The sequence below is a fragment of the Engraulis encrasicolus genome, chromosome 11, assembly GCF_034702125.1.
Source record: "Engraulis encrasicolus isolate BLACKSEA-1 chromosome 11, IST_EnEncr_1.0, whole genome shotgun sequence".
NCBI lineage: Eukaryota > Metazoa > Chordata > Actinopteri > Clupeiformes > Engraulidae > Engraulis > Engraulis encrasicolus.
In genome coordinates, this window is record NC_085867.1 from 24,966,423 (window position 1) to 24,978,922 (window position 12,500).

General features: G+C 45.2%; 1 protein-coding gene across 1 annotated transcript in view; it reads right to left on the minus strand.

Annotated features, from left to right (window-relative positions):
- arhgef28a (Rho guanine nucleotide exchange factor (GEF) 28a) overlaps nucleotides 1-12,500 on the minus strand; it is a 148,540-nt gene that overhangs the window by 34,599 nt on the left and 101,441 nt on the right. Inside the window, exons 16-23 of the mRNA XM_063210263.1 lie at nucleotides 10,808-10,906; nucleotides 8,828-8,951; nucleotides 4,546-4,687; nucleotides 3,545-3,600; nucleotides 2,680-2,740; nucleotides 1,939-2,080; nucleotides 1,328-1,443; nucleotides 804-944 (exon numbers count right to left, since the gene is read on the minus strand). Coding sequence (XP_063066333.1) covers nucleotides 804-944; nucleotides 1,328-1,443; nucleotides 1,939-2,080; nucleotides 2,680-2,740; nucleotides 3,545-3,600; nucleotides 4,546-4,687; nucleotides 8,828-8,951; nucleotides 10,808-10,906 — 881 coding nt within the window. The remainder of the gene's footprint in view (nucleotides 1-803; nucleotides 945-1,327; nucleotides 1,444-1,938; nucleotides 2,081-2,679; nucleotides 2,741-3,544; nucleotides 3,601-4,545; nucleotides 4,688-8,827; nucleotides 8,952-10,807; nucleotides 10,907-12,500) is intronic.

The window sequence follows — 12,500 nt, forward strand, 5'->3', positions numbered from 1 at the left end:
CAAACACAAACAAATAAACAAATAAACAAGCAAGCAAATGAATAGGCAAATAAGACGACACTTAAATGATAAAAACAAAAGGGTAGACAGTATCTGCACGTGGTACGGCTTTGTCTGCATCAGTTCTGACAAACACAAACAAATAACAAACACACAGACGAATACATGAAAACATGTAACAAAAGTTATACATACAACACATTTGAAAAAAGACCCTCGGTTCAGTGGTGTGGTCTACTTTATTATGGTAGGTATCCTGTATATTTGAGCATTTTTTGAAGTGGGTATACTGTACATATTTGTGCTATTCAAAACAATGGATCAATCAATTTTAATTGGGTATACTGAAATCCCTAAAATTTAGAAGTGGGTATACTCCGTATACCCGCGTTCTACGTAGACTACACCACTGCCTCGGTTGCTGATCTAATCTTATCTCTGTAAATATCTAACCTGGTTCTCATGCATTGGTCATCTGGAACATTGTCAATCGTTTAGCTCTGGAAAGGCGCGGTGTGTTCAAAACAGCTCGAACCTAATTGGAGAATTCACGTGGCTTTTTTTTAATGACCTACTACTTCAACCACTGACTTGTATATACCCCGCCCCAATTCTGATTGGACAGGCTGTGAAATATCTGATTCCGTTCGGGCTCGTCTAAAATTTCCAGACCCTTGTGTGAGCTCACGAAGATGCACGAAGCACGAAGGGTCTACGTGAGAGCCAGGCTAGTAAATATATTTTTTTGTGCACACACGCACACGCACACGCACACACACACGCACACGCACACATTCTCCCACCATAAATGACGTCCTGTCTGTTGATGAGGCGCTTCTCCTGTCCCTTGCAGAAGTGGGCGTCGACCGCCAGGCTCCATGACTCCGCCTCCAGGTCAGCCGCGTCTCTGGCCAGCTCATTCTGCAAGGGGGAGTCCACCACGTCTACAGGAGCCCACCATGGACAAACACAGCACAATATTTACCATCAGAGACAAATAAGACCCAAATAGGTAAAAGCCATCACTCTGAATCTGTAGCAATCAACGAAAATGCCTACAGAAGCCCATAAGGGAGGGACGAACAAAACACAATATTACATCAGAAACAAATGAAGCAAGCCATAAAGTCTATGTACACAAACAAAGAAAAGACATAGACAAATAAAATTGTGTAATGCTGTCTAGTTTTTAACGATAAATGTTTATCCATTTGGCATTTAATATGCGTGCAAAATCATAAAACCTGTAACTGACTAGCCTAGGTGAAAAATTAAACACTGAACTTCCATGTACATAATTTTGTCCGAGCAAGGCTACCATCCTCACCTTCTACGATGGAGGAGTCTGTAGAGGTGGATGACTCTGCCTTCAGGAGCTCGTCTGATTGGCTGTGGGTTCGCCATAGGGCGGAGTCCATGTCTCCCTCCGGACTCTCGCTAAGGCTGGTGGGATACATACAGTAGAATCAACATTATTCTCCATGACGACAAAAAGACAACAGAGAACTCTGGGATAGTAGAAGAACATGGAACCCAGAAGCTCAACATCAATCAACATCCAAACTAAATGATGTCAATACAACCAATATTGCAAGTTACTGTAAGTAGTGAAAAGGGAAAAGAATCTGGTGCCACACGGATGTCTATTTTCTGTTCTTTATTTTTTCAGTGCAGTAAGACTAACTGACAACTCCTCCTGAGGACTCTGATGAAGACGCATGTCGAAACGTTAGTCTTCTGCACTGAAAAAAGAAAGAACAATAGACAATAGACATCTGTGTGACACCAGATTCTTTTACCTTTGCACTTATTATTTAGTCCTGCTCTGGTTGCACCGGCTTCTCAATTTAGAAGCACAGAGTGCATATCTCCTTTGTTTTTCCTGTAAGTAGTACTTGCCTAAAATATAAAAGTGACACCTGAAAGAGGGAGGCGTACCGTTCATTTGGCCCCGGGACACTCCTGGAGAGAGAGTTGGCAGGGGGGGTGGGGTCACGACGGTTGTCACGGGATACCGTCATGGGGAGCGACGCTGAGGGGGAGTTGGGACTCACATTGCTACTCTCACGCACAGTGAAGTCTGATGGAGGGAGGGAGAGAGAGAGAGAGACAGAGACAGAGACAGAGACAGAGACAGAGAGAGAGAGAGAGAGAGAGAGAGAGAGAGAGAGAGAGAGAGAGACAGACAGACAGACAGAGAGAGACAGAGACAGAGACAGAGAAAGAAAGGAATTGGGAGAGCACGAGAGAAGGTGAAAGACAGAAAGAGTGGTGCAGAGAGGCAGAGAGGCAGAGAAAGCGTGGGAGAGAAAGCAAGAGATAAAGAGGGAGAGAGAGAAAGAGAAACGCAGATGATCATTATGACCATTAACAACATCAACTTAGATTTTAAGGTATTCATAATGCAGCCAAGCTCCACACATGCAACAAATAAACAGACACAAATACACATTTATGCATATTGCACAAACTATACACAAACTACTACACATACAGTACTACACACATACTTTGATAATACACATACCATACTACACACAAACGCATCCTAACACAAATACTCATAAGAATGTTCCCCACATCGTAACAGTATCACACAACCTCAAATACCAAACACTACATCACAAAAACACACACACAAAAACACACACCAACAGAAATGAAACCTATTAGACATACTTTGTGGAAGAGACGCTGTTCTGGACTTCACGTTGGAGACGGCATATTTATCTTGGAGTTTCTGTGATCAAAGAAATGCATTCAGTCAGACAAGATTAGCCAATCACACATGCACACGCAGACACACAGAGACACTACATTACATTACATTGCACTTAGCTGACGCTTTCATTTATTCAAAGCGACTTACAACTATTATTTTTCAGGGTATTGGTTACAGTCCTTGGAGCAATGTGGGGTTAGGTGCCTTGCTCAAGGGCACTTCAGCCAAGGTTGGAGATGTAGGGAGAGGTCAGGGGGGATTCGAACCGGCAACCCCTAGATTGAAAGACCAACTCTCTAACCACTAGGCCACAGCTGCCCCAAATATACAATTTTACGCATAGGCCTAGGTAGACACACAGGTCTTGGGTGGTATGCTTACGTGCAATCATTTCTGTTGAAATAGGCAAATGTGTCACTTGTGTGCTGTAACCATTAACATGCCTATCAGCATGTTATGCTAAAGGAAAAGATAAACATACCGATACATACACATACACATAAACACACACACGGACGCACGCGCGCACGCACGCACGCACACACACACACACACACACACACACACACACACACACACACACACACACACACACACACACACACACACACACACACACACACACACACACACACACACACACACACACACACACACACACACACACACACACACAGAGAGAGACAGACAGACACACACCCACACCCACACACACACACTCACACACACACACACACACACACACACACACACACACACACACACACACACACACACACACACACACACACACACACACACACACACACACACACAACCTACCTTCAGACAGGGTGTGGCAGAGTCTCGGCAGTTTTTATGGACCGTGAGAGTGCAATCTGAGGACATAGAGGAGTGTTTTCATGAACAAACAAACACACACAGACACACAGACACACAGACACACAGACACACACACACACACACACACACACACACACACACACACACACACACACACACACACAGAAACACAGACACACAGACACACAGACACACACACACACACACACACACACACACACACACACACACACACACACACACACACACACACACACACACACACACATCATATCCAGACCCAAGGGAATACCAGAGAAGAGTATTCAGATGCCGCACCTTGATACACACTTTGACACACAGTATTTATAGGCCACACATCAGTGCATGCATATAAAAAATAAAGCAGCCCTCAATCTACACGACTTCCGATTTTATGTCGGATTTTGACATCAGGGTGCATCGCACACTAGAAGAGAATCGCAACTGTCAATCTTATCCCTGATCGCAAACACATAGATAATGCCCGATGTTCTATTTCCAGTCGCAAATATCAAACAGTGTTTGATTTCTACGATTTGCGATCGGCAACTCTTTGAGCTCCCCAAATTCTATCTTAGAACATCACACACGATGAGGAAATCTTAGCCGACAATGGCTTGCAATGGTCGTGGGGGATAATGTTCCGCCGTTTGTCGTAAGGGGGGGTTTCAGCTAAGAATCGGTCCGATAGTCAGTGTAGTTTGAGCCTTGCTTAACTATAAACATACATCGCATAATTGGTTAAACTTAGAACTGATGATGTATATTTATACATAGCATATAGTTACAGACTAGTGAGTGAGTGAGTGTGAGTGTGAGTGTGTGTGTGTGTGTGTGTGTGTGTGTGTGTGTGTGTGTGTGTGTGTGTGTGTGTGTGTGTGTGTGTGTGTGTGTGTGTGTCTGTGTCTGTGTCTGTGTCTGTGTCTGTGTGTGTCTACTGACTCCATATCCGTACTCACTTGAGCAGTGCAGCAGCTCCTTGCCAGTGGCCGGCTTGTCACACACCAGGCAGACGGTGGGTCCCGCACAGGACCCCGAGGAAAATAGGTGTCCGTTGGACTGCCTGTCTTTCTCCTTCCCCTCCCGATCCTTTGCCTTGCCCTTCGAGAACCACAGAGACATCGGACTCATTCGGACTGGTCCACTGACCACTCCACCATACATACAGTGTGGTGTAGATATATTCATTTACACACACACACACACATACACACACACACACGCATACACACACACACAGAGACACTGGCCGGTAGTATCCACAAGCTGAGCCAAGGGAATGGCAGTGCTGTCAAGCTGAAACTGCGTGAGCGTGTGGCGCTGACAGTTGAGCAGCTACAATTTTGGGTTTCACTGAAGAGACAACACACCAGAGGCTTCCAATCAGTTAATGATTACCTCAGCCAGGGTGCTCCGCATGGGACTTTGGTGTGTGTGTGCGTGAGTGTGTGTGTGTGTGACTTTTGTGTGTGTGTGTGTGTGTGTGTGTGTGTGTGTGTGTGTGTGTGTGTGTGTGTGTGTGTGTGTGTGTGTGTGTGTGTGTGTGTGTGTGTGTGTGTGTGTGTGTGTGTGTGTGTGTGTGTGTGTGTGTGTGTGTGGCCTTGTTTGGGAGGCAACAGCTCAGTGTTGAGGTTAGTCATCATGTGCTTTCTTGTCTGGTGTACTGTAAGCACCAAAAAAGGATATGTGTGTGTGTGTGTGTGTGTGTGTGTGTGTGTGTGTGTGTGTGTGTGTGCGTGTGCGTGCGTGTGTGTGTGTGTGTGTGTGTGTGTGTGTGTGTGTGTGTGTGTGTGTGTGTGTGTGTGTGTGTGTGTGTGTGTGTGTGTGTGTGTGTGTGTGTGTGTGTCTGTGTGTGTCTGTGTGCACGAGCTCGCGCATGTGCGTCTGAATGTCTTTCTGTGTGTGATGAAACAGCATTGGCATTCTGGTATTTGTCTGCGTGCAATGCCTGCCGGAGGTGAATGAACACTGAACTATGCCGGTGATGTAAGCACCAAACATAAGACTCTGACCTACAAACCCCAACAGCCTAGAAACATCCACCACTGACGCTTCACATCCTTTTTAGTATCCTGTCACTTCGTGCATACTGTATGTACTGTGTATGTAAGCAGTGATTGGATTGGATTCAGAAGCTACAATCCAGTGCCACATACAGTATTTCAAATAACTGACTTTTACCTGTAAAATATAAAATGTAAAATCGGCCTAATGTAACCAGTCTACAAACTATCCTCCTACCCCCTATCCCTGTTTCGATACCCTGTATGTAACTGGTGATGAGATACCCACCCCTCAATACTCATATACCTGTTCTATGTATACGTGTAAGTATGTATACTGTATATACAAAAGTAGGATAAATTGTTTGACAGTAAGTCACCGTACATAAACAGGCAAGCTGCCAATGTGGAACCACAAACCTACAGTACCTGAACTACAAACCCAAACAGTCTACAAAACATCCCCTCAACCCCTCATATTCCTGTTTTCATCTCAGCATTGGTGTGATGGGCAATCTGTATTCAGGGGCTTACAAGACAGTGCCACATGTTCCTAATGACCTGGTTATACTTGTCCAATAACCAGAGGAGTAGATATTGTAGATATCCAAGTGAAAGGAGAAGTCCGCGACACTGCTTGTCTATTGTGTATTTAATAGAGTAACGTTTAGACCTTCAGGTCTTCCTGAAAGTCTAAACGTTGCTCTATTAAATACACAATAGACAAGCAGTGTCGCTGACTTCTTTATACCTGTCCAATAACCAGTCCAGCAAACTCCCCCAAGGCCTCATATCATTGTGTGGATCTCAGCATTATGTATATATGCAAAGCAGTGATGAGCAAACTGGATTCAGAAGCTTTACACTCCAGTGCCACACGTTCCAAATGGCCTGCTTTTGTCAGTCCAATGGCCTTATAATCATTCCCCCAGCCCCTCACCCCTCATTATCCTGTTTCGATCCCAGCATATTTGTAAGCCGTTGATCAGAAACCTGAATTCAGAGGCTACAATCCAGTGCCACATATTCCGAATGGCCTGGCTTTTTTACCTCTCCAATTTCCCTACAGCACCAGATTAGAAGAGTAGGATAACATGTGAAGTGAAAGTGAAAGCCCACTTGGGAAACTCCAACTCCCATTGTCATTTTCACACAGCACTCCACAGCACACTTTGGGCTAAAGGTCTGACGCTCTAACCGCTCACCCATGACTGCCCATGTTTGAAATTATATACAGTAAGGGGGTGCTGACAAGTTACTCATGAATTGAAAAATATTGAATAAGATCTGGGTCATATGCAATACCCCGCCCCTTCTCTCCCACACATTTACTGTCGGCCCGTTACTGTCCTTATCAAATAAAGGCATGAAAAGCTTTCAATTTTGAAACTTATGAATCACTTTCATTTTCACAGAAAGAACATTAGCACAGGCTTGATGGCAGGTTAGTGACCTTTGTAATGATATACAGGTGAAGAGTGTGACTCTGAACACCTCAAATTATTTTACTGTCACAATAAAGTTTCCTTTTCAACAAAGCCAGAGCCTTTAAGATACTGTATCTTCTTTTGGTCTTTTAGTGTAAGAACAAAATAAGGGGAAATGGCATTCATGCCTATAGTAAATCCGCAAAAACCCCACTGACTCTACGGGCTAATGTGTTAAACATACATGTACAGTATCTGACAGGTCCACATCGAATCTCACTCTGCCGGTGTGTCTGTCTGTCATCTGTCCACGTTTAGTCATATTCACCATGGGAACAAGCAGCCTGTGAGAGGTGGGTATACTGTTGCCTGATTATCATAGACTTGTAATCGCTATTCGATTTGAAGCAACGGCGCCGAAGGTGTTGTGTCACTAGGAGGGCGTAATCTGGCTGGGTATACTGCATCATGCCTGGCGTGGCAATTTCAGATGGGTACAACAACAACTCTCCTCAGCCAATAAGAACATTTATTTACTACATATAGTGTTCCATATTCCATTTCTGCATTTCACTCTCGTTTCATTTTTTTATCCTCTTTTAGTATTGACCAGGACTCCCTGGCAGAAGAGACTCTAGTCTCAATGGGACAATCCTGGCTAAATAAAGGATAAATGAAAAAAAGTATATGTTCTCTCAAGGCATATTGAGTCTATGTGTTGTGATAGGCAACATTTAATACATTTGCCTTGACTTCACTTACTGCTGAGACACAGCAGGTGTCACATTGTTTACACTGTAGCATATTAAACACGTTTCAGGAAACAAGAGCTCTGAAATCCCCCCAGTGAGGGGAAGAGAGGTCCAAAGGGAGATCCTAGCCACACATGAGCACTGATGTGGAAACCATTTGCATATCCGGCTCAAAGGTCAACACCTGACCATGCGGGGGGCAAGGAGAGCTTCTTGGAGGAGTAAAGGGAAAATAATAGGATAGAATATAGGAGGAATCAACAGGATGGTTGAATGAATGAATGAATGAATGAATGAATGAATGAATGAATGAATGAATGAATGAATGAATGAATCAATCAATCAATCAAAACAATCAATCAATCAAATCAATCAATAATTGTCTCATACAAGTAAGGGGTAAAAATTGAGGATTCATTTAAGGATTTCATTTACTTGTGTGTGTGTCTGCGTGTGTTCCTAGTGTACACAGTGATAGTCAATAAAAGTCCACTTATCACCTCTAGGTAAACAATTTCAGCATTTTTTTAGAAGATTGGCCGTCAGGTCTATGTGTCTGTGTGTTCGTTCGCGCGTGCATGCATATGTGTGTGTGTGTGTGTGGGAAAAGTCTGTCACACGTGCAGGTGGATTTTAGAGTCCTTTTCCTTCTTTTGCTTCCCTACACGTGTTTACGTTGGGGGTATACTGGATGACGCTGTGCGTGCGTGCGTGCGAGAGTGAGTGTGAGTGTGCGTGCGTGAATTCTTCTCACCTTCTTCTTGTTGCGTGTGCTGGACATGCGGCTCTTGAGGAAGCCGAAGGTGTGTGTATGTGTGTGTGTGTGTGTGTATGCGTGCATCAGTGAGTGAGTGTGTGTGTGTGTGTGTGTGCGTGTGTGTGTGTGTGTGTGTGTGTGTGTGTGTGTGTGTGTGTGTGTGTGTGCTGTGTGTGTGTGTGTGTGTGTGTGTGTGTGTGTGTGTGTGTGTGTGTGTGTGTGTGTGTGTGTGTGTGTGTGTGTGTGTGTGTGTGTGTGTGTGTGTGTGTGTGTGTGTGTGTGTGTGTGTGTGTGCTCCTCACCTTGTTCTTGTTGCGTGTGCTGGACATGCGGCTCTTCAGGAAGCTGAAGGTTCGGCTGACCTTGTACTTCTCCGACTCGCTCTTGGACGGGATGATGTAGCGGTCCCACTCCTCCTCCTCAATCCTGAACACACACACACACACACACACACACACACACACACACACACACACACACACACACACACACACACACACACACACACACACACACACACACACACACACACACACACAGAGGCAGACACATGTACACACACATACACACACACACACATAGGCGGACACACACACACACACACACACACACACACACACACACACACACACACACACACACACACACACACACACACACACACACACACACACACACACACACACACACACACACACACACACACACACACACACACCGTCACCGATACAGACAGACACACACACACACAAAAACAAAAATATCAGTATTCATCATTGCCCCTTTGTGGTAGCACAAGGTACCACATTCTCCAGTGCAGGGTAATGGACATTGCCATGCATTGTTTCACAGCTGTAGGCCACAAGGTTATAGACCACAGCTGACAGTGGAATGGATGCTCTCTCTTGTGGAGAGCCACAGCAGAGCCACATCAGGCCCAGATCTGGGCCACAGCAGGACCCACGTTTGGGACCAGACAGGGGTCACATATGCAGTGATGGAGAACCTGTTGTTCAAAAGTTACAATTAAAACACCATTTAAAACTGTATTCCAAATGACCTGGTTTCACCTTCCCAATTCAACCAGCTGATACTCCTAATCAACTCTTCAACACCCATGTGACCAATCAGAGGCCAGGCGCAGGCCAAGCGAATTGGCTGAATTGGACAGGTAAAACCAGTGCATTTAAAATATGTGGCACTTTATTGTAACTTCGGGATCCAGGTTGTCACACACAGACAGTATGGGGCACATTTGGGACCAGATCTGGGCCATGTCAGTCCATCCCAGAGCCAGCTGCTGAAGGGATTTCTATTGTGGGCTAAGAGTGGTGGATGAAAGGACACGTGCAGGATTGGCGGGCCATGTGGCCACGGTGCAAGGCTGTCTGACATTGGACAGTAAGAGTGCCGTGGTGGGTGCTTGTTGTCTGCATGCCACTTGCAGGGATAGATAGACATGACATGTTGTGAGGTAACAGACGAGTTAGTGTGGGAATGTGCTGACAGGTTAACAATGATTATAGTTACATGAAAACATCAAATCTGACTTCATTTGTATAATCAAAATAATTCTGATTAAAATGTGCACTGTTCATAATGTATCAAGGTTATAATCCTAACATGTTCATATTTTTGGATATACACAGTATGTGTGGACAGTGCACTGAAGAGCTAAATAAAAGATCAGATCAATTTGCTGATTTATGTTCCAGTTTTAAATCAGAAAAAATAAGTCCAGTAATTGTACTGAACTAATCGGATTTGATGTTGGCATGTAGCTGCCCTGACAGTAGTCTGACTTGAACATTCAATGCTACTATTGTAGCCTTACACGTGGAGAGCCTGAAAGAGATTAGTCAATGTTAGTAATAGATATTTCAGACTCAAATTTGAACGCATAAGAGTGGAGGGAGTGTGGGTGTGGGGGGTCAGGTGCAAGTTGTGGATGAATATGGACAGTTTGCTCATGCTGAAGAACCTTATATTAGCACAGGCTAAGCTCATGCTACAGCTGACATTGGTACAGGCTGTGAAAAGGCTAACGTTGACAGAAACTGGAATAATGCTACAGCTAGCATGTGCACAGGCTGGGTAGTGTAGGGCTAACATGGACGCAAACTAGTCATGCTATAGCTAACATGCTTGCAGGCTCGGTGGTGAAAGACCTAACAGTAACGCAAACTGGAATCATGCTATAGCTAACGATCGCGCAGGCTGGGTGTGCTCGCTTGTCGTCGTTATTGTAACGTAACCATAAAGACGTAGCCATAGTGACGTACTCTTTGAGGAACTCTGAGAGAGTGAGATGCTGTAGGGAGTCAGCCAGCTCCATACTGGACTCATCCTCAGCCGACTGAGCTCGCCTGCGGAACCGCTCTCTTCACACACACACACAAGCATACATATATGCACACATGCGCACACACACACACCACACATAGACATACACACATTCACACACGCATAAACATGTGCACGCACAGACACGCACACACCATACATTTGAATGTATGTCTTTTCAGCCTATCTTTCTTTATTCCTGCAGTTTTTTCTTCTCTTCTTTCCTTCCTAGCTTAAATACAGTATATACCCCTTTTCACCCTTTTGTGTAAACAAAAACACAACATAGACTCATCCATCGTCTTCGTAAAACACCAACAGCGGTCTTTATCCATGCCTCTTTGCGTCTGTGTGTGTGTGTGTGTGTGTGTGTGTAAGTGTGTGTGTGTGTGTGTATGTGTGCGTGTGTGTGTGTATGTGCGCGTGTGGCGTGTGTGCGTGCGCACGTATGTATGCGCATGTTTTTCCTCTGAATAGTGCTAAAGCACAAGGCCTACTGCTGCTTTCCAAAGAAGAATGAACAGAGCAAGAAGGAACGGGACGAAGAGAGGGAGAGGAGGAGGGCAGAATATGCTGAAGAGGAGTGCTGGCAGAGTTCCTAAAAGCCTTTAGCCGGAAGATCAGAAACTCTGCAGCCGTAGAGAGAAAGAGGTAGAGAGGGAGAGGGATACACAGAGGCAGAGATACAGATAGAGAGAAAAAAAAAGAGAGAGGGAGAGAGAGAGAGAGAGAAAGAGAGAGAGAGAGACAGAGGGAGCGAGAGAGAGAGAGAGAAAGAGAGAGAGAGAGACAGAGGGAGCGAGATAGAAGGAGAGAGATAGAAATGAAGGGAGAGAGGAAGAGACAGAGAGAGACAGCTGGAGATGTAAATGAAGAGATGAGGTGAAACAGAGGAAGGAAAAAAGGAGAGCAGAGAAAAAAGAATGAGATGAAGGGAGCGAGTAAGATATGGAGAAAGAGAGAGAGGGAGGGCGAGATGGAGAGGAAGAGAGAGGGAGATGAAGAGCACTGGGGGAGAGATTGCTCTGCTGTCATGGAGGAAGTCCATTAAGGAACGCCAGAACAGCATGGCCCTCTTATCGAGAGCACCATGGACCACAAACTCCAGTGGACAGAGGACACACACAAGAATCACTGCATACACGACACGTATCCATACACACACACACACACACACACACACACACACACACACACACACACACAGACACACACAAATATAAGCCAATGCATGCAAGCAAGAACATGCATAGTGCACACACACACACGTACGCACAGCCGCGCACGCGCACACACACACACACACACACACACACACACACACACACACACACACACACACACACACACACACCCACCCACACACACACACACACATACACACACACACACAAACACACACACACACCCACACACACACACACACACACACACACACACACACACACACACACACCCCAGACTTCTTAAACCACTGAACTGATATGAGCTGCCGCTGGCCTGTACAGTAATATAAGTACTGACTGACTTCCAGTCGGAGCCCACAGTGATCCAGTCCAGTGAACCCTGAACCCCCAGACTAATGAGGGAACTGTGGGAGACCTCAACTCCCCCCTCTCCTCTTCATCCTCA